At 37.1% G+C, this 26,493-nt stretch overlaps 1 protein-coding gene across 1 annotated transcript; it reads right to left on the bottom strand.

Moving 5' to 3' along the window:
• Positions 1-812: 812 nt before the first annotated feature.
• LOC109239863 (insulin-degrading enzyme-like 1, peroxisomal) lies at positions 813-24,863 on the bottom strand. The gene is made up of 26 exons (XM_019406454.1): positions 24,675-24,863; positions 24,468-24,543; positions 21,161-21,228; positions 20,947-21,038; positions 20,765-20,838; positions 20,628-20,671; positions 19,474-19,525; positions 10,907-11,029; positions 10,718-10,830; positions 9,899-10,061; positions 9,101-9,193; positions 8,864-8,949; positions 7,813-7,899; positions 7,286-7,389; positions 7,054-7,156; positions 6,847-6,942; positions 6,344-6,533; positions 6,088-6,149; positions 5,600-5,704; positions 3,878-4,079; positions 3,592-3,800; positions 3,234-3,358; positions 3,081-3,132; positions 2,896-2,982; positions 1,736-1,858; positions 813-1,479 (listed from the first exon to the last, which is right to left on the bottom strand). The coding sequence occupies exons 1-26, from the start codon at positions 24,807-24,809 to the stop codon at positions 1,228-1,230; spliced, it is 2,916 nt and encodes a 971-aa protein (XP_019261999.1). The 5' UTR covers positions 24,810-24,863; the 3' UTR covers positions 813-1,227.
• Positions 24,864-26,493: the final 1,630 nt, after the last annotated feature.

Here is a 26,493-nt window from a genome sequence, read left to right as displayed (position 1 = left end):
AAGTTTTTGCATACCCCTTTATATTGACCTTCAATTGCGTTTCAGCTATAGAAAACTTGGTAGTTGGTCAAGGAATGTGATTGTAGCAAAATTGGAAAAGAAAGTTTTTCGTAGAGGTGGCAAAATGGTTAAAAGAAAACAGTTATCCATCCATATTATTCATCAAAAATGGGATGAATAATGAACCATTTAAAACAGGTCGAATATGGATAAAAACCATATTATCCACTTAGAAAATGGTTAACCAAATGGATAACTATTGTGCTTAACTTTTACATTTGTTAATCCTCAAATTGGAGTTCCTCAAGTTTGGAAGACTAGGAATTCTCTCATAAGTGATCATATTTAAGAAGCCATGGATAATATGGATATCCATATTATCTGCCGGATAAACCCATTTTTATCCGTCTCAAATACGGATCTGGTCGGATAATTTATCCGTTTTTTAAATTACCCGTTTGACCCGCTCATATCCGATCCGACCCGCTCATTTGCCTCCCCTAATTTTTCACAAGTCACCCACTCCATAAAGGGAAAAAACAAAAACAAAAACAAAACAAAACAAAACAAAAAATGGAAAATAGTACAGAAATTTGCACGGTTTGTCCCCCGTTTTGATTGGTCATAGTAAAATGTCGTTTATGTGGGATATTGATGCTTATGTTCATATATATTTCCAGAGCATTTTGAAGACATTATGAGTCTGCTATTTCAAATATATTCATCGAAGTTTACCCGATTGATTCAACTCTACTAACCCGATAGATAAATCTCTAAAGAGCAAAAGTATGACAATCGTCTATCGCTTCATAATCGGAAAGACCTTATTCTTTTAGTAGCATATTTGACAACCCAAAGGGGCCTTCAATACACTGGTAAAATAAGAAAATTTAAGTAACAAACAAACTAAAGTATAATGTAGTTTATTCTTCCTATAAAAACACATGAATGAATATTTACCTTTTCAGGTTTCATACATGCCTCTTATGTCTTCTAATACATCTTATTCAGCAATCAAAATAGAATTGACGTTACAATGAGTACATTTACTTGTCCAAATCTCTAAGCAATCCATCATCAAATCAGTTGAGCAATTGACACAACTAAATATGAGAACAATTTTGCAGATCAACTGCTCTTTGATGGACTCGCTAACGCAACATATCAACTCCATTCGGGGGCCTTCTCTTGACCATATATAGCATTCAAAGCTGCTATGCTAACCTCTTACAATCTCACGTGACCAAAGCCTCCTTTAAATGAACCATAAAGAGGCCGAGATCGTCTAAAGCTAAATATGTCTTCTATTTGAACTGCATTTGGTTCGATCTGCTCGTTCTTATGTTCTTGGAACTGAGAAGAATGTGAGCTTCCATAGACTCTGACACTTAAAGCCTTCTTCTCAGGTACACCAGCCTTTATATATTCGTCGAAGAAATCAGTCAGCTCCTTCTGCGTCAGTTGCTTCAGTGCTTCAATCTGTTTCAACAATATCATCAAAATGATTAGATACATTTTTCCCTACGATTATGGGAATGTTCTCAATTTCTTTCAGCTGTCATGATATTGGAGAAGATATTTTTCAGCAACAAATAGGGTCGTATCATTTAGTACTTGGACAGGTTTGACCGTTTTCAGTTTCATTTTGTGCAAAAGCAAAAATTAAGGAGATAGGAATATTATTACTTAGCTCATGAAATGATAGTCGCTTGACCGACAATAATAATCATCATACCTCACGTTCTCTTCTATCAAACTTGAGGGTCGCATCTGAAATCTCCCTCCAGTAAAATCGAGATTCCTCCCGTAAATTCTTGTGTTTCTCAAGCTTCATATCAATAAGTGCATTCACGTTACTCTGTCATAAACGGATAGAAGTTAGGGACAAGAAAGCTATACTGGAAAATTACTGATGTTATAATATAGAAAATATCAACCCAGCATGTACTGCAGACATGATACTTTGACAAAACCTACATTGTATTGTATTATGTTGATTAATAAGCAACCGTAGCAAGCTAGGTACACAATCGGGAATATTTTAGTTGAAAATTATCTTTTAAATGTCAAAATTAAAAACAGTACAGAAAAAGAAACGACTTGAAAGTTATATGACTTAAAAGCTACGGACGGACATATTTACTGACAAAAAAAATAGGGAAAAAAGTGAGGTCCACTACATAGGTAAATTAAATAATACTCAGATAAAATTGAGAACTATGGTTTCCAACTTTCCCTGCTATGTCCAGAAACATTTATCAGTAATTGTTGAACCACAAAAAAAAAAAATCTACGTGAGGATTTAGAGAAGAGAAATGATGTAATGATAACATGATGATTTGAAGAATACAAGTTACACTTATTTATAGGCATCAAACACATTACACATAAGATATTGTCAACATGGGACAATATCCAACTTAAAAGACACTTTGTAATAGAAGACATTTAAATTTGAATGGATTAAAACACAAATGGAATTTGGATTCTGTCCTAAATTCAAATCATATTAGTCCGAGTAAATATTGTTGGGTAATATAATTAGATTAATTATTTATGTCATTATATATTGATTTAAGACAAAGTCCTATTTCATTGGGTTAGCCCATTTAATTGGGCTTATATTAATGGACCGATTTCATTAATCCATGATCTACTGGATGTCAACTTATCCAAAAGGTCCAAGTTAGTACCACGTGTCAAGCTATGTGGCGCCAAGTCAATTGAAGGAGCCAGAAGTGGTCAACTTTGTGGATAAGGATTTTCCTTAAGAACATAGTCCTAAGATTAAACGAGTGACAGATTACTGGATCTTCCTGAGAATACTTGTACTGAATCAGTTGCTACGAGGTCTTCTCATTGGGAAAAAAAAGTAAAAAGTGTTACTAAGCTCACCTTGAATTCATCACTAGTCATCTCATAAAGTTTGCTCTCAAACATCTTCAGAAATAACTCCACTCTTGAGTCAATGTATTTGGGATCCTGCCAAACAGCCAGTAGATTGATCATAAGCCATGCTCAAGAGAAGCAAAATGCCTGATCTCATTTCATGCGACAGTATCTATAACAAAACCCCTTACCTTTGCAGTTGACTGAATGATAAACTGCACCCCGTGAACACCAGAGTCACTCCTAGAATGAGAGTTGTAGTTAAGTTTAGGTAAAATAGAACCTTTCAAGATGAACAGCAGACAACTTGCCGAACAGTATTCAGTAATAAAAACATTATATACCTCTGCATGAGGACGGTGATATAACCAAGTTGCTCAACTGATCTAAGCTGGTGGAAGGCTGGCTGCTTTGCTATGAGAGCAAAAAGCTGAAGTTTGACATTCAGCGTAAAATCATCCTGATGCACCTAGAAACTCAAGCAAAATTGTTTAAGAAGCAAAGAACCAGGAAAAGCCTGATAACACAATTCATTAATAATGCATTGAGCATGCTTCTTTTCCATTTAGAAAACAATAACCAAATGTACAAAAAATCTTGCAGATCAATTGGTAAAGTCTCTACGGGCTTATGTACATATGAGGAATAGCCTCCTATTTCTAGCCTCTCATTCCATGCACGTTCCTTTAACCTAAGATGTACCTGAATATAATGAAGGAGAGAAGAATTTTCATCATTTGGATTTAGGCCCTCTGCAGCATAGAAGTAATTTACACCTCTTTCAAGATTAACTACTCTGTTTGTCAGATGCTGAGATGCAAATAGAGGCTTGGATATTGGCTGCGGACCCTTGAAGAACACATCCTCAATAAGTTGTGTCATGGACTCTGCTTCAGCTTGTTCAATGTTTCCTGAGAAGAGCAGTGAAAATCACAAGTTAAGAGATACAGAACGAAAATAACTTTAAACAGTCATTGAGAAAAGTTACCTGCTACATAGCACTCTAGAAAGGACCTTGCCAGCAAAAGTGGATAGAATTTAACCAGATCATCCGCTTTAAGATGTGGAAGAACTTCAAGTTCATCAGTCCAAGGCCACGTGTTTTCTTGCAGCAGTAATGAGCAGTAATACATAGCCTGCTGATATGGCTGTTGGAACTTGTAATTCTGAAATTGCTTTGTCACTAATTCCTATAAACAAAAAAGAGAACAAGAAGCAAATAGTGTTGATGCTCTTGATTAGTAAATAGAAAGAGATTAAGAAGGAAGAAATAAAGACAAATAGTAAAATTCATGAGTAAACATGGACCCTGAACAATAGAAAATCTAAAAGGCTGGCAAACATCGCAGGTAATGGTGACCTTACGAGAGAACAGACAAACCAATATCGCAGGTAATGGTGACCGAAACTTCTCACATCTAGATGACCAAAAGCGAATTCACGTAAAAGGACCCAAAAATAGAAAAATGACTTGTATAATCTCCTATTTGTTTCTTTTGAATTAACACTGCACGACATAATCACAAGAAAAAGTGGAGGAACTAAAGAAAGAAAATCAATTTGTATGTTACTCCTTCGATCCCAAAAACAATGACCTACTTCCCTTTTTTGGCTCATCCAGGCAAAATGAACTCTTTCCTAAAATGGCAAAATCTTGTCTCTAACAATTTTAAGAAATATACATTACATTATTTCAAGTTGAGGTGACACCTTTTTACTAATTGTTCCACCTTATTATACTTGTCTAGCAAGTTCAACATAATAATCCATTCAAACAAGTTAACAGGTCAAAAGTACGGCATTCATTCCTGGGACTGAGATCTTAAAAATTAAAGGAGAATATCATAAGGTTGGCATTCAACTATTTAATGAGACTCCTTTCTTGAGAAACTTTTTTTAATTTATGCAGCTGATTTCTTATACTCCTTACCGATCCACTTTGGCAATCTGACTTAAGTTAATCCTGCTAGTATATATGTCTGCGTGTATTCAAATACATACTAGTGCATACATGGAACAAGAGAATTTACAAGTCCGCACAGTAGCACTCCACTACTTACAGGTGTTATGTCATTTATAACGTCGTGGAAACATATTAAGCAACGGGAAAAGAAGACACTGATCATATAACACAACATTCTCTGGTATAAGCCACAAGGTGACTGAAAAACTTCAGAGTGATACATCAAATATAAATAATCACGATTCATTAGTATGTATGGTACGATAAAGACCAATTTAAATTGAAGGTAGAGATAACTGGCAGACATGTTGATGCACACAATAGTATCAAAAAGCAGGCTAGATAGATGCAAATAAACCAATAACTTGACAATAAATTTTCTCTTTAAAAACACCGAATGAAGTGATAAGTGCCCAACTGCAACTCTAACAACGCTTTGACACAAGAGAATAGGATTTGATTAGAAAAAGTAAGTGAAATGGGGAACTTGAGAAGAACTTCGCTATTGATTACATGAGGAAATGGTTCAGAAATGTTAGCCGTGAACAGTGGAAAACTTTGTTGAGAAAACGGATCTTCAGAATTTTCTTACATTCTTCTTAAGTTATCAATGTTCACCTAGCCTAGACTATGGCATACTAGGAACCATTATGTTAAAGCCAACTGCCACAGGGTAACATTTTGGCTTGGCGAGTTATGCATTCTTGCAGAGTGTGCATAAGCAGAAAATAAATTGCTGACGCTCACCTTGATCACAGAGAACCTGTCCGGTTTTACTTCAAATTTTGCGATTTTTTCAACTACTGCTTCCAGTAAGACTCTTAACTTGTCGTTATATCCAAATAATGTCAACTGCAGAAAAGAGAGGATGAGAGGGGGAACAAATGAAGAAAAAATAGATAGTATCATATTCAGGTCTAACTTTAAGAATTATTAAAACGCCACAGCAAATGCAAGAAGCTCAACAGACAATGAAGTAGCACTATCAGTCAGGATGAAGCAGATAGTTCATGTTTTCACGGCATCAAAAGATTAAATATCTTTGGGCCAGCAGGAAAGAACTTTAGTCTAGGAAAGCAAACAAATATGGGTTTAATGGATGTAGCGAATATTCATTTTATGCATGAAAGAACTAAACTTGAAAAAAGAAAAGGGTTAGACACCCACAAAATAATCAAGATAAACAACGCTCTTCAAAAGTTTGTACACATAGAGACAGGAAGCAAGATGATTACCTGAAAACCATTGTTTGTTTTGTTTATACCATAATAAAGACCAGCGACTTGTGCATGATAAGCTGAAAGAAGCAAAAAGAGAGATTTACAGAAGTGTTATACCTTATGGAGAAAAAGCGCAAAATTGACATTGCAAATAATATATTGACAACAAGAAGAAGTGAATGAAAAATATATTAACATGAAGTTAAGTCCAGATTAATAGTAGAAGAGTTGTCCTACAGTTTGTAACTAGTGAACAATCTTTCAGCCATACCATATTCATTCAAGTAATCCATCAATAGACGTGTAAAGATCTCCGTAAGAACCTCAGCTTCTGGAGAATGTCCACAGAATGGGCAACTAAAATCGATCATAACATAGGCTTTTGGAGATGAAAATGCTGTATCCGGCTTATACCATAACCTTGAATAAGGTGACTTCCGCAGCAGTACTGGCACTTTTGTCTGTTTGACAAGATACATATAAGAAAAGCCAAGACATCAAAATTATACTCCCTCCATTCTACTTTACATGACGGTGTTTAATTGGGCATGGAGTTTAAAAAAGAAAAAAAATTCGCACATATTTAAAGTACAGCTAGAACTTGTGGTTTTACCATACCATGACATGACATTTCTATAGCTATTAAAGGGAAAAAGTTTTGAAGTTAAAGAGTTCTCAAATAAAAAGGTATCACTCTTTTGGAACAGACTAAAAGGGAAAGAATGTCATATAAAATAAAACGGCCGGGGTAATAAATAAGTTCCAAATTAGCACCTTCTCAAAGACAGGCTTAAGTGATAAGTCAGTTGGTATGAACACATTAGGAGCGGGGAGATGCAGATCTTCACTGGGCGCCTGCTCCATCCAGTGCTGCAAAAGTAATTGTCATATCAGCAAATGTTTAAAGAAAATTATTTTGGTCTCTGCAATAATAATATAACAATTCAAGACTTATTTAATGAGAGAGTGCTGTCATCAGACCTGGATAGTGGCACCACTAACTTTCTCTATAGAATACGCAGTTCCATACCATGGCTCAGTCATGCTAGTATTACCCTCAAACTTTGTCGACTCCCAGAAGATCCTGTTTGAAACCAAATTTTATTGAGGTCTTTATATACCTTCCACTTTCAGATTTCCCAAAAATAAAAAACTCTGCAAACTGGGAACTAAAATTATGTGCAGGCTAACTCTTTGGGCAACAGTAGCTAACCTGACATTGTCTGGATTGAGTTCATTCAAGAATGACTGAATGACGCTAGGATTAAACTTTGAAGGCAAAGAGGATCCCACCAACCAATCTTCTGGAGGATAGTGCTGACAAGTAACATCACAAACTTACTAGGTTGTTATTTCAATGTCAATATTCTACCAAAAGTTGCCAGGTCAAAACTGAAAAACTTAACCACCATTGTTGACTTTATCCAAGTACATATTTTGTGCATAAATGACATATAATACATACAGATACAAAACTTTTCCAAAAAAAAGTTCACTCGCCTACCAAAAACTGGAAAATAAATGGTTTTCTCACTTATTGTCCAGGAAAATATTTTCCATGGAAAATTTCCTGCATACAACACACAACTGGTAGTTATGATGGTCTGCCTTCAGCTATAAACCATTAATGACTCCAAGAAACTGCATATATTTTTTCTTCCCTTTTGTCTCTATATAGTAAATATAATTGGCGTAGATACATTAATCCAAATAAAAATAGGAACAGATGTTAAAAGATACCTGCATATTCATTGCAACATTAACCACGTAATCACTTGGTCGAATCTTGTCTTGGTAATGGAAGGCAGTCTCACAAATAGCTGAAAGCTTAATAGACAAATTTTAACGCAAAATTAATTAGAACAAATAACAACAGATTAAGAAAAAAGTAAGTTCACTAAGAGCAATAATGACACAACAAGAAAAAGAAGGCCAGGAAAAAGCCTGGTCATACTACGTGCCAAGATTAACAAAGGAAATTTACAAAAGCAAGATTGGAGAAGAGATGACTATGTAAGAGAGCTAAAGCTCTATTTTTGGGTCAATCATAGTTTTGCAATCTATCATGCTAAAATGGGTAAATGAACAAGGAGGACAATGCGGGATGATCTATTGGGATCCTAACCGCATTGATAAGATGAGGAATAGTGTACATGCAATGTAACAATATTCCTTTCTGGGACCAACCCATTAGTGACCCTCCATTTTAGAATAAGAAGCTCTTCCTTCTCGGTTCGTGAAAATTTTAAGAACTTCACATGAATTTAAAGATAGTAAGGATAGAGATGTGGTGGCATGGCCTAAGCTCATTTTAGATGGAAGGTAAGAAATCGAAAGTATGAACTGGGAGTTCATTTTTTCTGTTTCCCGCAACAAAAAATAAAGAGGCATAAGGGGTAATTATTAAGAACTTTGGTTTCACATGCTTAAAACAACAAAGAAATTTTTCCTTTCAAATTAAGGATACACACATACTAATTATGTACCTTAAAACTACTCATTAATATCATCTATAACAACGTTATTGGCGTGATACGGTCAGACCTCTCTATAACAGCATCCTTATATAACAACACTTCACCATAAAAGCCAAGCTTTTCCGGAACCAATTTTCATGTTATGTTATAATATATGTTCTATATAACAACACCTCGCTATAACATCCAAAAATATTCAGAACAAACGAGGCTGTTATAGAGAGGTTTGACTGTAGATGCAAATGACATATAATGCAGTCACGAAAAATTATCAAGGCATTGACCGGCATGCACGAGGATGCAACTAACAATACCTCTTCAAATATCCATTTGCAGCCACCGGCCTGTTGTAGGAGATGAATATATTTGAATAGCAGACCCATAATGTCTTCAAAATGCTCTGGAAATAAATAATGGACATAAACATCAATATCCCACATAAAGTTCAGGAAAAATCCCACCTTCAGTTTCACGCAATAAAAACTACTGTTAGCGGGGGAACAAATAGGGGTTTGTTAACATATTAAGGTTCAACACAGAAAAACAAGTACCTTGACCAGCATCAGTCAAATCAATACCCACTTTAAAGAAAGAGAACTCATCAGTCCAGTCTGATTCCCCAGCAGACAAACTTGTAGCCCAACCTGTAACAACAACCAAATAAAAGTACCTTTCTGAATGTTAAAATAGTTTGAGAAGAGAACGTTCACGCACTTGAATGACTATGATAGCATTGTCAAGGATAACATGTAATGAATTCCAATGCAAGATCCAAAGAATGAACTGTAGTCACAAAATAGTATGGCATTTTAGCTTCTTAACATTGATTTCATCATTCAGGCATATGTGAAACCACACCTTATCACATTGACCAGATAAAAATTATTTCCCTGAACTGTTGAATAAATGTTCTCTCATAATTGTCCTAAATTAAATGGTTGGTTGCAATAGTAAATATGAAGGGCTTAACATTGACTCAAGCATGTAGGCACACATATCGCAACTATCATGTCAGCAACTCAAGGATGAAACAAGTTATAAGTGTACGGGTTGTCGTCATGTTTGCAAAGTGGCAGACAACCTACATACTTATTAGCTATATTAGGACTTTCTACTATAAGCATTTCCTAGGACCAAAGAGATTCATCCTCAAGGGTACTGTTTCAGAGTCCTAATAATAAGAATATCTTTTACAGTCAAAAGAAAAGGACACAAAAAAGTTTTTGCCTATGATTTGTCATTTCTCTTTCTAAATTAAAAAAATGGGGAAAGGTGAGTTGAAGCCAAGAAATGAATGAGGTAAGGATAGGACAGATAAAGGGCGTACAATTTTTTAGTTGACAACTCACCTAAATTTTTCAAGATATAAAACAACGATCCTTCTCCTTCATGGCCAATCAAGTGGCCCAAGTACCTACTAGGCCCTTCCTTGTAGTGACGTATTCCTGGGGTTACTGGCCATACAATTTTCAACTTGTGACCTTGTTTTATTGGAACAGCTCGAACAAGAATCTGAGAAAAAGACGTAACAAAATAGAAATATTAAATGGACAATAAACAGTAAATTCAGTTTGATAATCTGCAGAATATGGCACTCGCCAATTGCTCTTCAAATCTCTGAATTATTTAAATTACTGAATTTTTAGTTATTTTTTGAATGTTATCAAATGAGTTATCTATTTCTATACATGAATAGGAAATTAATATGTAAAACTTATTAAAGGAAAAACAAAATATACGAGGCATATGCAAAAGACAGAGGTACACAAATATGACTCTACAAGGAGCACCCACGTGTACACGAACACCCATGTGTACACTAATTAGAATCTCATAGTACTCCAAATATTGCAGAAAAAGAAAGTTAATTTTTAATCAGTAAAAGGCATTTCATTAATGTCAAAACAGCACTAAGGCCAATTTAGCTGAGAAAGAGCTTTGGTTTTGGCCTCCAGTTCAATAAAAATGAGTTATATCTTCTTTTTTATTTTTGATAGTAAAAAATGAGTTATATCTTAAACAAGTTGAACAAGTAGATTCAGACAACAGACGTCATGAACAGATCACTTGTTGAATTCAACAGCTCAATTGAAAGAAGCCAGTTCAAAACCAGCGCGGTAAAAAAAGGAAAAGAAAGGTAACACATCTGCGCGTTGTCACTTGGATACCTGGAGATGTTCCGTGGTGCAAGGCTGACCAGTAAAACGAATTTGATTACGATCAATGTTTGGGATATCCTGAAATTTGCTCCGTACTAGCTGCTCGGCTTTATCAAGACTATCTGAAGTATAATTATACAGAATTAGCAGTTGTTAATTTGGGCCACCAGTAATGTATTTGCAAATAATTATCCATACCTTTTGAATAGACGACCAAGTGCATGAGGTTGGCTGAATAATTTTCTAAATAAAATTTAAGAAGCTCCTGTCTTGTATCTATGCCTCGTTCTTTTGGCCTCACTTCTAATGTATCCCAGCTGCCTATGCACAATGATGAGTGATGTGATCATTTCTTTTTCTTGGGATAAGTAAAACTATAATATGATCATTCTTTTATGTCAGCGGAAAAATCTTCTGTGATATGAGCATATAAAAAGAATCCAGTATGCTTAGTTCAAAACTGAATTTCAAAGAGAGGATTTTATAAAAAATAAAAAAAACTAAAGGAAATCCACAGACTAAACTCTGAAATCTAGCAATTCAAGAAGTATGATTGAGACACTAAAAAATGTCCAAGGGTGAAGAGGAAATCTTGAACAGAAAATCAGCTGATACTATTCGAAGTGTTCACAAAGAAGGCAAAAGCACTTGCATGGCTGCACATTCAAGAAGAAGGCTCCTACAGCCATCAAGAAGATCAAAAAAATTGCGCAGAGATCTATCGGCACCAAGGATGTAAGAGGGGATCTGAAGCTGAACATGTATGGAGCAGCGGCCTCCAAAGCGTTGCCAAGAGAATGATGATGAGGAAACAAAGGAAGGATTACTGTTGCAGAGATCGCGCCAGAGGGATTGAAGGGTCCAGGTACCTGTAAGCACGTAATTTTTGACCCGCACAATTTTTAAAGATTAGTGTAGTGTTCCTAGTATTTTTTTTTTTAAATATTTATTTGAACTATTCTAATGGGGTTTTAGTCTACTCTTACTTTTAATTTTAGAATATAAGTTTGAGAACACAAAAATAGTTTCATAACTTATTTTTCTCTACTTTTATTTGAGTATGATATTTGGAAAAAAAAATTGATATTATGATATAGGTTACTTTAATTAATTGGAATTGATTTTACATTTAATAGTATATTTTTAAAGGAAAAGGATTAAGTTTCTTAGTTGATGGACTTTAAGAGTTGAAATCCCAAATTTTGAGCCCAATTTCGGATTTTTCGGGCCCAAACAAGGCAATCATGGCTAGTAAGGAACTGGACACAGGTGTCGTTGATCCGTCAAGGAAGATTGTGGACTCGAAATCTGAGTTGAAAGAAGAGGTCCAAAGGTTGAAACAACATATGGCAGAGATGCACCAAGCTTGGATGAGTGGGCATCCTCCACCCTCATTCCCCACTAACTACATGGAAAACCAAGCCACCATCCCACCACTACCACAAGCCCAGATTCTCACTGCTGCTGATCTTTCCCCAACAGAGTCGTCAAAGCTGTCACACCCCTTTTTTTCACCTCAACCCTTTTATAATAGATAAAATGGTTTTTAAAGCTCAAAATGGTTTCAATTTGAAAAGTGACAAAAATATTTTGTATAAAAGGGTATTTCCAGAGTCGCCACTTGACATAAATCTCGGTGTGTCAAGTCACCGCTTAAAAACATATTTGGACTCCAAAACCAGTTTGCACCAAAGATTCTAAGTAAAGGGGTTCATTTGACTCGGGGAAAAGGTGTTAGGCATTCCCCAAGTCCCGTAAAAAACACTGTTGCATACTTGCTCCGGTTGGCTTTTAAGAATACTCCAGTTAAGGTAAAACACACAAAAAAAAACACAAAGGAGGTTCGAGGTTGTCCCCACCTAAATAAAAGAAAATAAAAGGAAAATAAAATAAGAATAAAGATAAAAATACTACGCCTCTTTAGTGTTGTCCCATCTTTGACCTCCAATTACATAATACTACGGGGCATCCCCTGAATAAAATATTTACAGAGTTTACGAGGCATTCCCCTGAATATAAACTAAAGGGTATAAGCGAATAGTACCCAAGTGCGATCGGCCTAAACATGCTACTAGCGAATAGTATAACAAAATAAATAAATAAATAAAAGAGAGCTAATAAAAGGGAAACTCTTAAATCATGCTCATATCCATTTTAACTTTTTAGTTTATTCTTTAGACCAAGCCCAATCCTAAAGCATGAAAACAATTAAACTACTAATGGGCTTGGCCTTTCCCCCTCAACACCCACGACCCACTTCAAACAATTTATTCATACAAGCAAAGATAACGAAGCTTCTCTCAAAGAACACAAATGAATAATATAGGAGGAAAAGAAACAAAAAATAAAATAAAATAAAGAAGGGTGGAGTAAAAGGTGATAAGAGCCATAGGACACTCCCTGGACAACCCAACTGTCACTTGCCTCGTTCTAAATAAAGGACATAGACTTAGTATGATTTTTAACACTAATCTCACCAATTTACTGTCTTACTCTTTGACCTAGTGTTGTATGGATGACTTGCCAGAATGCCACAAACTAACCACCTCCCTGAATGATAGCAATGAAAATAACAGAGAGGAGCAAAACAAAGCCAACATGTTAGCTTTAGGGCATTTATCAGATAATAATATCACATTACGTGCAGTGCACCTCGCAATAATTAACGGTTCTAGAATGATTTTGAGGGTCATAAGGTCACATGGCATTATCCAAATTTGCTCGTTCCAACCTTTCTCTTTTTTTCTCTTTAACGCTCCTTGGTTTACATCATTTTCTTTCTCCTCTTTTTCTTTCTCTTATCATTCTTTCCTTTCCTCTCATCTCCCAACTTCATCTCTCTTTTTTTCTTTAATTTTAAAAATGATTCGATCGAACCCGATGTGGTTGTCTACGTATCATGTTCCACATGAATCAGATTAAGCATAGTTCTGGAAAAGTGATGAACTAAATAAACTAAAAAAAAATAAAAAACTTTTTGGATTTTTCATTTATAATAATTTTATTTGGTTTTAACAAAAGACTCGACAAACTCAACTAGACTGTGACACCACATAAAGGACTCAATACTAGTGGACGATACTAGAAAGTAAAAGACAACATAAAACAGACTTAAAACATATAAATAAAAGCCTTCTCAAGTAGCTCTAGAATGTGACGGTCCTGACTTGGATGGTCCTGGGGTGTCTGTCATGCTCAAGCTCTGCAACATGCCCCGTAAAGATACACCAATGCTGGGAATGAAGGTCTTGGCGTGTACCCCCGCCTCCGAAGGCCGACCCTAAACAAATGCTGACCATGATGTTCCACATTTGCTAACAAACCTGCTAATTGAGACCCTAGCAACCCAAGCCTACCCCAGGATCTGGATCCAAAACCTCCTGAGAATCATCTATCTTAACTGCTCGACCCGTAAGCTCTGCTGGTAATGGGGTACTGACCCCTGGTGGAATAGACTGCATCCAAATCATGTACTCATGAGTACATTCGGACCTGCCAATGTCCTCTACTAATGTATTCTTTTTCATCTTCTTTGCATTGTTCCAATATTGCACATACTTGACTTCATCAGCTGCCTTTTTGCTAAAATTCAATATGTGCCTTCGAAGATTCAGAGTTGGCGGCTCCCCTCGCCTTCTACCCAATTGTCGCATCACCCTAATTGGTGCGTACGGCCTGACACACCTAAGTCCTATCAACATCAAGAAAAAGTTGCATGCAACATCCTACCAAGATCTCATTTATATGAAGCAAAAGGTAAGTCCACAAAATATTCCTACTTGTCCTTAACCCTAGAAACTCAATCCAAGCCACGACGCCTACTGGACATGTAAACTTAGGAGACTTCATCCTATGTTCAATGCATACCACTCGATCACGCAAAGCAGGGAAGCGGTGTGTAAGTGCTCCACCATCCACAACGGTAGCAAAAGGTTACTCCCCTAAAAAACCTAACACCTCCCCTAACCTCACCAAGGCTCGATACAACTCTGCCAAGATCATTGGCACAATTGTAACGGTTTCGCGCTGTGTCTCCTGAAATAATGCCATGACAACTGATTGTAGTCGTGTACTAATATGCCTCTCGTCTAAGGAAATACCAATATACCTAACAAAGCAAGGCTAAAAGCATCAAGGCGATGTCTTTGCCACTTTGCTTTGGTCGTGCAAAACTCATCCCAAAAGGCATCAAAACCATCCTGAGGCCCAAATGCAGCAAACAAATACTCCAAAGATATCCAAGACTGCTCGAGGCATCCCAAGTGCTTATTGTCTTTAACGCCCAAGTCGCTAAGGAATCTAGTTCTAAAGTGATCTCAGGGAAGTATCATGTCTTTGCCTATGTAACTTAGACGAGTGAGACCAGACATTTCTGACAGGGAGGGAGTCATTTCACATTCTCCAAATCTGAAAACCATATTCTGCCGGTCCCAGTAGGTCAACATTGCCTCCACTAAATCCGGGCGAGGTGTGATATCAAGAAGCGAAGTAAGAGTGTCCGCCTTATCCATTAGCTCGTGTTGTTCTAACAGTGAATACATTTTTCACCACTTGACCAACTTCCTTGGAATCTTCACTACCAACACTTTGGATCTAATTAGTGGGTCCATCCATACCTGAATGAAAAGAACACGGTTAGTGACTCAAGACACTATGTAACACCACAGCACCTCCTTTTGGCCACATCGGCCGTTTTGCAAAATAGGATTGTTTTCGCAAAGTGGCTTGTTGAACCGTGTCCAGAGAATCTTAAATCCACAATTAGTTGTCTCCTTACTTTCAGGTCCATCCTTGTTGAATTTGCATGTCTAGCTAGTTTAGGCCATATCGTTTGTTCTTGCAAAATGGGACCATTTTTGCATAAGTGGTTCAATGACCCAGTCTTAGAATTTTAAGTCCACAACTAGATGTTATATTACTTTAAGGTCCGTCCTTGTTGAATTTGCATCTCTGGCCGCGTTTGGCCATATCAGCCATTTTTGCAAAATGAGTCATTATCGTAAAGTAATTTTGAGGACCATGATTATTGGGAGTTTGAAGCCATATAAGCTTTAGTAAGGTATTTCCATGTCTTAGAGGTCACCTTTGTTGAGTTACACTAATAGCCACCCTTGGCCACGTAGACCATTTTGTAAAAATAGCCCAATCATGTCTTGCATGTGTCCAATAGGAGGTGTTGTGGTGTCACATAGTGTCTTGAGTCACTAACCATGTTCTCTTCATTGAGGAATGGACCCACTAATTCGATCCAAAGTGGTGATGGTAGTGAAGATTCCAAGGAAGTTGGTCAAGTGGTGAAAAATGTATTCACCGTTAGAACAACACGAGCTAATGGATAAGTTGGGCACCCTCACTTCGCTTCTTGATATCACACCTCGCCCGAATTTAGTAGAGGCAATGTTGACCTACTGGGACCCGCAGAATATGGTTTTCAAATTTGGAGAGTGTGAAATGACTCCCTCCCTGTCAGAAATGTCTGGTCTCACTCGTCTAAGTTACATAGGCAAAGACATGATACTTCCCCGAGATCACTCTAGAATTAGATTCCTTAGCGACTTGGGCCTTAAAGACAATAAGCACTTGGGATGCCTCGAGCAGTCTTAGATATCTTTGGAGTATTTGTTTGCTACATTTGGGCCTCAGGATGGTTTTGATGCCTTTTGGGATGAGTTTTGCACGACCAAGGCAAAGTGGCAAAGACATCGCCTTGAAGCTTTTAGCCTTGCTTTGTTGGGTATATCGGTATTTCCTTTAGACGAGAGGCATATTAGCACACGGCTACAATCAGTTATCATGGCATTATTTCAGGAGACACAACGCAAAACCGTTACCATTGTGCCAATGATCTTGGCGGAGTTGTATCGAGCCCTTAGTGAGGTTAGGGGAGGTGTTAGGTTTTATTAGGGTGGTAACTTTTTGCTGCAGTTATGGATGATGGAGCACTTACACAACGCTTCCCTGCTTTGTCCTGTCGATCGTGCTTTGCGTGATTGAGTGGCATGCATTGAACATCGGATGAAGTCTCCTAAGTTTACTTATCCAGTAGGCGTCATGGCTTGGATTGAGTTTCTAGGGTTAAGGACAAGTAGGAATGTTTTGTGGACGTACCTTTGGCTTCCTATAGATGAGATCTTGGTAGTATGCCGCATGCAGCCTTTCTTGATGTTGATAGGACTTAGGTGTGTCAAGTCATACACGCCAATTAGGGTGATGCGACAATTGGGTAGAAGGCAAGGGGAGCCGCCAACTCTGAATCTTCGAAGGCAGATGTTGAATTTTAGCAAAAAGGCAACTGATGAGATCAAGTACGTGCAATATTGGAACAATGCAAAGAAGATGAAAAAGAATACATTAGTAAAGGACATTGGCAGGCCCGAATGTACTCATGAGTACTTGATTTGGCTGCAGTCTATTCCATCAGGGGTCAGTACCCCATTACCAGCACACTTTGGATCCAGGTCCTTGGGGTAGGCTTGAGTTGCGAGGGTCTCAGTTATATATATTCGCACTTCCTATCTTGTATCTGAAAACCAAAAAAAAATTATTATAAATGAAAAATCCAGAAAGATTTTTATTTTTTTTTAGTTTATTTTGTTAATCACTTTTCCAGATCTACGCTTGGTCTGATTCATGTGGAACATGATACGTAGGCAACCTATATCGAGTTCGATCGAATCATTTTTAAAATTGCAGAAAAAAAAAGATAGAAGTTGGGGGATGTGAGAAATGAGAGGAAAGGGAAGAATGATAAGCAGAAAGAAAAAAAGAGAAAAGAAGATGATGTAAACCAAAGAGTGTTAAAGAGAAAATAAAATAGGAATGTTGGAACGAGCAAATTGGGATGATGCCATCTGACCTTGTGACCTTCAAAGTCATTCTAGAACCATTAATTGTTGCTAGGTGCATTGCACGTAATGTGATATTATTATCTGATAAATGCCCTAACGCTAACATGTTGGCTTTGTTTTGCTCCTCTCTGTTATTTTCATTGCTATCATTCAGCTAGGAGGTTAGTTTGTGGCATTCTGGCAAGTCATCCATACAACACTAGATCAAAGAGCAAGATAGTAAATTGGTGAGATTAGTGTTAAAAATCATACTAAGTCTACGTCCTTTATCTAGAAGGAGGCAAGTGACAGTCGGGTTGTCCAGGAGTGTCCTACGGCTCTTATCACCTTTTAATCCACCCTTTTTTATTTTATTTTATTTTTGTTTCTTTTCCTCCTATATTATTCATTTGTGTTCTTTGTGAGAAGCTTCGCTATCTTTGCTTGTCTGAATAAATTGTTTGAAGTGGGTCGCGAGTGTTAAGGGGGAAAGGCCAAGCCCATTAGTAATTAAATTGTTTTCATGCTTTAGGATTAGGCTTGGTCTAAAGAATAAACAAAACAGTTAAAAAGAACATGAGCATGATTTAAGAGTTTCCCTTTTATTAGCTATCTTTTATTTATTTTGTTATATTATTCGCTAGTAGCATGATCGCGCTTGGGTAGGTAAACTTTAGGTCTTTTTTTTTATTTATTCGAGGTGAGAGGTCGTCCCCTTTAGTTTATATTCAGGGGAATGCCCTGTAGACTCTGTAAATATTTTATACAGGGGGATGCCCTGTATTATTATGTAATTGGAGGCCAAAGACAAGACAACACTGAAGAGGCGTAGTATTTTTATTTTATCTTTATTTTCCTTTTAGTTTCTTTTATTTAGGTGGGGACAACCTCGAACCTCCTTTGTGTTTGATTTTCCTTTTTGTGTGTTTTACCTTAACTAGAGTATTCTTAAAAGCCAACTGGATCAAGTATGCAACTGTGTTTTTCACGGGACTTGGGGAGTGCCTAAAACCTTCTCCCCAAGTCAAATGAACCCTCTTATTTAGAATCTCTGGTGCAAACTGATTTTGGAGTCCAAATATGTTTTTAAGGGAAAATTATTTTTAAGCGGTGACTTGGCACACTGAGATTTATGTCAACTGACGACTCTGGAAATACCCTTTTAAACACAATATTTTTGTCACTTTTCTAATTGAAACCCTTTTGAGCTTTAAAAACCATTTTATCTATTTTAAAAAGGTTGAGGTGAAATGAAAAAAAAGGGTGTGAAAGTAACAAACTCATTGAAGCTTAGGAGTATGAAAAACTTCGGGGATTGAAATCTTTTAGATGAGAAAAAATAACTTAAGGGCAAAAATGAAGAATAGAAATGAGGGGCCAAATATGTCCACAAGGGACAAAATCAGAATATATGAAACAAAGAAAGCTCTAGAAAGATAGATTTAGTTAGGAGGGTTCATAATCTTCTGTACTAAGTTGATTTTACTAATACAAGAAATATATCACCTTCCAGAATTAGTCTGTTTTCTGTAAGATTTGCTTTCAAGGGAACTCTACTTGTTGAAGATATATTTTATGTTTTTTCAGCCAAAGCGAACTATATCTTGATTCTTCACTTTATTTAACAGTGTTAACTGGGAACAACTCCTTCTGTGGCGTTATGATGTGCTTTTCTCCATCTTAGAGAGAACAACTGCAGTTTTATTTCATGAAGGAGAAACTTTCTGACAGGATTTTGTTCAATGTATAGTAAACTAGTCATATTTCTTCATGTAACATAGTAGACAATCACAAAGCAGACATTGAACAATTAAAACCCTGGTATAAATATAATAACAAAAAACACATGACAAACCCAAAACCATAATCGAACCTCTTTTTTGATAAGAAAAGCCATAATAGAATCTAAGAATATGCATCATTGAAAGCTGTGCAAACCTGTGCTGAACTTATGGTATGGATAACTTTTCGCACTTAGATGTTTTTGAAGCTGCACAGAACAGTATTTGAAAGTTAAAACCTCTTCACCAAAGAAAACAGTTGCAAAAGAAATAATCCAGACATCTTTGACATCATGAGACTTCTAATCTCTAGATACTGAAAATTCTCGATATTGTTGTCAAAAGAAGTACTCCTTAAAGCTTTTCTATATTCAAGGAGAGACTGTGTTTACTTGAAAGAGTCACCACTCTTACTATTTGCTTTAAAAAGATAAATGAAAGTTCAAACCACTACCTATCCTTCACATAGGCCCATCGTAGTGGAGCTGTCAACCTCTTTTTTTGCACTCTATGTATTTTGTTCTATATGCATTTTCTTGACGCCACTAATGACACTACAGACTTCATAAAAGAAAAACTGAGTGATGGAACAAAGGTCAAACACATTGGCGAGGGAAACTAAGAATTTTTTTTTTTTTTTTTTGGTTTTTCTTTCTTTTTCGGGCCAAATAAAACTAAGACTATTCATAACATATGCTCCTGGAATTTATGTAAAAGAATCTTGATTTAATCAGACAGTTCCATTTAGCGTATAGGTTGGTGAATGATTTAGAATACACTTCTTACTAAACATCTCATTGTATGCTCGTTGTCCTTATCCATCAAAAAATAAACATATAAAAAAATTATTAAGCAATAAAAAAGAGAATTCTTCTCCTAGTTACTATCTCTCTTGAACAACTTTCTTTTTCCTTTAATTTAGTCGGCAAGTGGGAGAGGCTTTCTCCAAGAACAAAAGGAGATAAAGTCAAATTCACGCTCATGTCACGTCGAGGTACTGCTAAGGAAAAAAAACAGCAAAATTCGATCCAATTTATCGTAATCGATTAGTAAACATGTTGGTTAACCGTATTCTGAAACACGGAAAAAAATCATACTGGCTTATCAAATTATGTATCGAGCCGTGAAAAAGATTCAACAAAAGACAAACAAATCCATTATCCATTTTACGTCAAGCAATACGTGGAGTAACTCCCGATATAACAGTAGAAGCAAGACGTCTGGGTGGATCGCATCAAGTTCCCATTGAAATAGGATCCACACAAGGAAAAGCACCTGGTTTATCCTTATCAAAAAAAAAAGGTCAAATACCTGGTTCATTCTCCAAGCATCAGAGAGTAGATTCTTCTGGTGTTCTGCATTGGCAAAAGAGTTATGTGATAATGAATTACTTAGAACATGTACAGCTAGCAAATCAATTAATATGCATTGGAAACACATGTACTGACCAGAATCAACAGCTTTAATTTCTCGAGTGGTAGCATCTGATGACATCAATGGTTTGATAAAGAACTGGGCAAATCTGGAAAAGTAAACCGAATAAATCAGTCGTGGAGTCTTTAAAAATACTAACATGATACACTCACCAAAAAAAAACATGATACTTGGCCATAAATATTAAACAATTTACCTGTCCAATGCTTCTTCAAAACCATCAGCATTTACTTCAAAATAGTAGTTGGTGTCCTCAGAAGATGTAAAAGCATTTGTACTACCTCCATTCTAATCAAGAAACAAAAAAAGGACTCGTAAAATACGACAATTTTGTTGAATCAATAGGAAAAAAAAAGAGTGTGCAGAAGCAATAAAGGATTTTATGAAAGAATGAATTACAGAGTTGTTACCTCTGTGATGTACTTCGAATAACTGTCCTCTACAGGATACTTCTCACTTGCATAAAACAACATATGCTCTGGCATGTAACAGAAAAAAGGCCAAATGAAAAACTAAAAGAAGACATATTAGACAATTCAAGGAAAGCAACAGAAACCTCTAAGGAAAGAATTAGAGATAAGAGTTGCACAGTAGCACACCCTTAGCAGTTCCTAAAGCCAATACGGTTTTAGTGCTTCCTAGCAATCTACTAATACATATCCTCTACATAGATGATTCATTGTGAAAGTTTGTTTCAATTGCCACAATTCATCATCATTCACCATTTTCTTAAATGAAAAACTATCCTTATGTCCATAGATATGCATATGTCTGCATGGAAGAGACAATTGAATAGACCCAACCAAAAAAAAGTTAGAGCAAGAATTTAAAAAAAAAAATCATGATAGAAAGATTTAAAATATGTTTTTTATAAGGTAAGATTTATTAGAAAGGTACCAAGATGGTACAAGTTACATCAGTCCAACATCTGCCGCTAACATGGCAACAATAAATCTCCTATCTCTTCCACATATTTCATGATAGAAATGTTTATGATGTTTACGCACAATGAAACCAAATCGCCTGCAACAAGATTAATAAATTGGACCTTATCTAGTCCATCTAACTACATAGATCCCATCAGAAACTATTATGTTTCACTTGACCACACTGGATTCAAATAACTGATCCTCCACATGTGACATGTGGCTAATCCACCAACAACCATCAGTATTCTGCAATAGCACTTCCTGGTACCATATCTTTTTTTTCCTTTTTTTAAAATAACGGTGGTGGAGGCGGAGTTTGGTGGTCCCGATGTACAGGAACAAGGGTGATATCCAGGTTTGCAATAACTATAGGGGTATCAAGCTGTTGAGTTATACCATGAAAGTTTGGGAGAGGGTGGTGGAGAAGAGGGTGAGAATGAGTGTGTCTATTTCGGAGAACCAATTCGGATTTATGCCGGGGCAGTCGACTACAAAAGCCATTCACCTGGTAAGGAGGTTCATGGAGCAGTAGGGAGAGGAAGAAGGACTTGCATATGGTGTTTATTGACTTAGAAAAAGCCTACGATAAAGTCCCTAGGGAGGTTTTATGGAGATGTTTGGAGATTAGCGATGTTCTTGTAGCATACATTAGGGTAATTAAGGACATATACGATGAAGCTAAGACTCGGATGAGGAATGCGGGAGGAGACTCGGATTATTTCTCAGTGGTGATTGGATTGCATAAAGGATCGGCTCTTAGCCCATTTTTAGTTGCCCTGGCGATGGATGTGTTGACGCAACACATTCAAGGAGAGGTGTCATGGTGCATGTTATTTGCAGATGACATAGTGCTGATTGACGAGACGCGTTGTGGGGTTAATGCTAGGCTAAAGCTATGGAGACAGACCCTGCAGTTTAAAGGTTTCAAGTTGAGCAGGACGAATACAGAATACTTGGAGTGTAAGTTTAGTGTGGGGCTCATAAACCAGAAGTGGACGTGAAGCACGATACACAAGTCATCCCCAAGAGAAATAGTTTCAAGTATCTTGGGTCTCTGATATAGGGTAACGGGAAAATTGATGAGGATGTCGCACATCGTATTGGAGCGGGATGGATAAAATGAAGGCTCGCTTCTGGTGTGTTTTACGTGACAAGAATGTGCCACCTAGACTTAAAGGCAAGTTCTATAAAGCGGTAGTTAGACCGGCCATGTTGTATGGAGCCGAGTGTTGGCCAGTCAAGAAATCTCATGTCCAGAAGTTGAAAGTAGCGGAAATGAGGATGTTGAGATGGATGTGTAGGCATAACAGTAAAGATAAGACTAGGAATGAGTATATTAGGGACAAGGTGGGTGTGGCTCTTGTGGAAGATAAGTTGCGGGAATCGAGGCTGAGATGGTTTGGACATGTGAAGAGGAGAGACCCTGATGTCCCGGTTAGGAGGTGTGAGAGGTTGACCATGGCGGGTCAAAGGAGGGGTAGAGGGAGGCCTAAGAAGTACTGGAGTGAGGTGATTAGGCAGGACATGGCGCTACTTCAGCTTACCGAGGACATGACCCTCGATAGTGGGGTGTGGAGGTCGAGGATTAGGGTTGTGGGTTGACAGGCGCTCTAGAGTTTCGTCTAGTCTTTCCATTAGTATTAGTACTAGTCTTGTATTATCCTATTCCTAACCCCTTGCTATTACATAGTGTGTCATTATTTCCAGCAGGATTGACTTTATTCTTACAGTGTCGTATTCTTAGATCTTTGTTATTGCATGTTGCACCATTTGCTTCCGGTCTTATTACCATGTTGTTGCTTATGTATGTTTACTGCTTCATTTTCACTTCTCTTGAGCCGAGGATCTTTCGGAAACAGCCTCTCTACCGTCATAAGGTAGGGGTAAGGTCTGCGTACAGTTTACCCTCCCTAAACCCCACTTGTGGGATCCGACTAGGCTTGTTTTGTTTTTAATAACAGTGGTGTGCGAGCCAGCTTGTGCACCTCGACTATTCCACTGGGTACTTGCTAACTTCTGACTAGCACAAGTATCGGGTAACTCTACTCACTAAAGCTTAGGCAGATGGGAAGAAATCACCTTTTTACTGAGTACTGTTACCTCACACCAACACAAGTACCGCGTAACTCTGTCACTAAAGCTTAAGCAAATAGGAAGAAATCACCTTATCACCTAGTGTTTTTTTCTTCCGTTGAGATCTGAAACTAAGATCCCGTGGTTCTCCTCCACTTCCAGGTACCGATTCATTGTATCTCAACTATTTTTCATCGGGAACATAGTTTTCTACAACTTAAATTTACCAAAATCCCAAAACCTTATTTGAACAAAATACTTACTCTAGTAATACTGAACCATGAAACTGACACAGAAATAGAAATTGGCATTCAAAATCTGATTTCCATCTTCAAAGACCTCAACCACAGCGGCGGAGCTACCTTTGGTGAAGGGAGTTCAATTGAATCCCCTTGGCCAGAAAATTGCACCGTGTAAAAAGGGTAAAAACTTAATTTTTTTGTATATAACTATATATCAAAACTATTGAATGTGTGATATTTTTTACATTTTTTTTTTTTGTATTCCCCTTACTCAAATTCCTGGCTCCGCTACTGCTCAACCAAGTCTAACTCTATTGCTGTGAAGATTACAGTGCAGAATGGTATTTCAAAAATTAAATCAAATTACAGTACAGCAACTTATTTACTCAAATTTAAGGCTAAAAATAAGGCAAAACAATAGACCCAATTAAGCACATAAAGAATGTATTTATTGACCCAAAAAAAATTCATACCAAGAAAATGGGCAAGGCCTTCAAGTCCCTCAGGATCGCTAAAAGCACCAACACACACATTCATTGAAGCTGCACACTGATAACAAATATCCCCAAAACAAATAGAAATGAAATTAATACGCTTTTAATAAAACCAAATAAATTCAAGCTAAACCCATATTTAAGAAACATAGAAAAATATAATATAAATGAATAAAAGTAACATACTTTATCAGTTTCTGGGTCACTGATGAGAAGGATTTCAAGATTATTTTGAAGAACAATTCTTCTGTAATCCCTTTTGTCAGTTCGGGGTTTCACTATCTCCACTCCCATATTTTCTTCCTTTCTTCCAACTGCCATGATTTGCTGTGTGTGTGTGTGTGTGTGTGTGTGAGAGAGAGAGAGAGAGAGAGAGAGAGGAGAGAGGAGAGAGAGAGAGAGATTACCTTGGTATAGAGTCTTGGAATTTGGTTATTATAGGAAGAAGCATGGAAATTGCAGCCTTGGAAAATCAGGGATGCTGCTAGTCCTAGTTGTACCTTTTCTTTTATTTGTTTTTAATTTTAACATATAAATGGAAAAGATAGTTGTACCTTTGCCTTATTTCACTTTAAAATAAGTAATTTATTTATAACAATCCCTTTATTATTAATTATTTTATAAATAATTGCTATATTATAATCCTCACGTAACAAGTTAGTGAACTTAGAGGTCGTTTCGCTCATTTATCAAAATATTAATTCCAACATAAAATCTCACATAATATAATACATTTTTTTTTAGCTGCATAAAACAGCTACATAGTTATTATTCTGGTTGGAGATATTAAATAATATAACTGCTGAAATAATACAGGAACTTATGTATTATTTTATACATGATATAATATAATGAGTAATAAGAATATATGTAGTAGTATCTCAAAACAAGGATGCATTTTTAAAGTAGGTAATATACAACAACAACTACCCAGTAAGATCCCACCAAGTGAGGTTTGGGGAGGGTAATGTGTACGCAGACCTTACCCCTACCCGATAGGGCAGAGAGGCTGTTTTCGATAGACCCTCGGCTCAGAAAGACGGAAATAAAAAAAACAAGAAAAGACAACTCATTAGTAACTCCAGTAGAAACCGTAATAGTAGCAGAAGCATAACAACCAAAAGATGAAAGACATGCAATAACAGTAACCAGTATCTAAGGCCCGGAGCTAAGATAAACAGCAAGTATAGTGTGTATTCAACATAAACTGCAAGCCATCTAAGATCAACCCTAATCCAACCCCGCCTCACCCCCGGTATGAAGTAAGGAAAGTTCTACTACCCCCTAACCTACAACCCTAATGCTTGACCTCCAGACCTTCCTATCAAGGGCCATGTCCTCGGAAATCCGCAGTAAAAGTAGGTAATATATATATAACAATAGGTTATTTGGAACTCTCCGGGAGTCGTTGTGACTTTGGGTATTGTAGGCGGATTAGAGTTGATGAAGTTGAGGGTGCTATGCGTAAGATGAGCAGGGACAAAGCGACCGGGCCGGATGAAATTCCGGTGGAGTTTTGGAAGAATGTGGGCAAGGCGGGCTTGGAGTGGCTCACTAGGTTATTTAATATCATTTTTAGAACGAAGAAGATGCCCTAAGAGTGGAGGTGGAGTACGATGGTTCCTATATACAAGAACAAGGGTGATATCCAAAATTGCAATAATTATCGGGGTATAAAGCTGCTTAGCAATACTATGAAAGTCCGGGAGAGAGTGGCAGAGCTAAGGGCGAGAAGGAGTGTGGCTATTTCCGAGAACCAATTTGGATTTATGCCGGGGCGTTCAACTACAGAAGCCATCCACCTTGTTAGGAGATTGATGGAGCAGTATAGGGAGAGAAAGAAGGACTTGCATATGGTGTTCATCGACTTAGAAAAGGCATACGATAAAGTTTCGAGAGAGGTTTTGTGGAGATGTTTGGAGGCTAGGGGTGTTCCTGTTGCCTACGTTAGGTTGATTAAGAACATGTATGATGGAGTAAAGACTCGAGTGAGCACGGGGGGGGG

This window comes from Nicotiana attenuata, unplaced genomic scaffold (assembly GCF_001879085.1).
Source record: "Nicotiana attenuata strain UT unplaced genomic scaffold, NIATTr2, whole genome shotgun sequence".
NCBI lineage: Eukaryota > Viridiplantae > Streptophyta > Magnoliopsida > Solanales > Solanaceae > Nicotiana > Nicotiana attenuata.
This window is presented reverse-complemented; position numbering and strand designations above follow the sequence as displayed.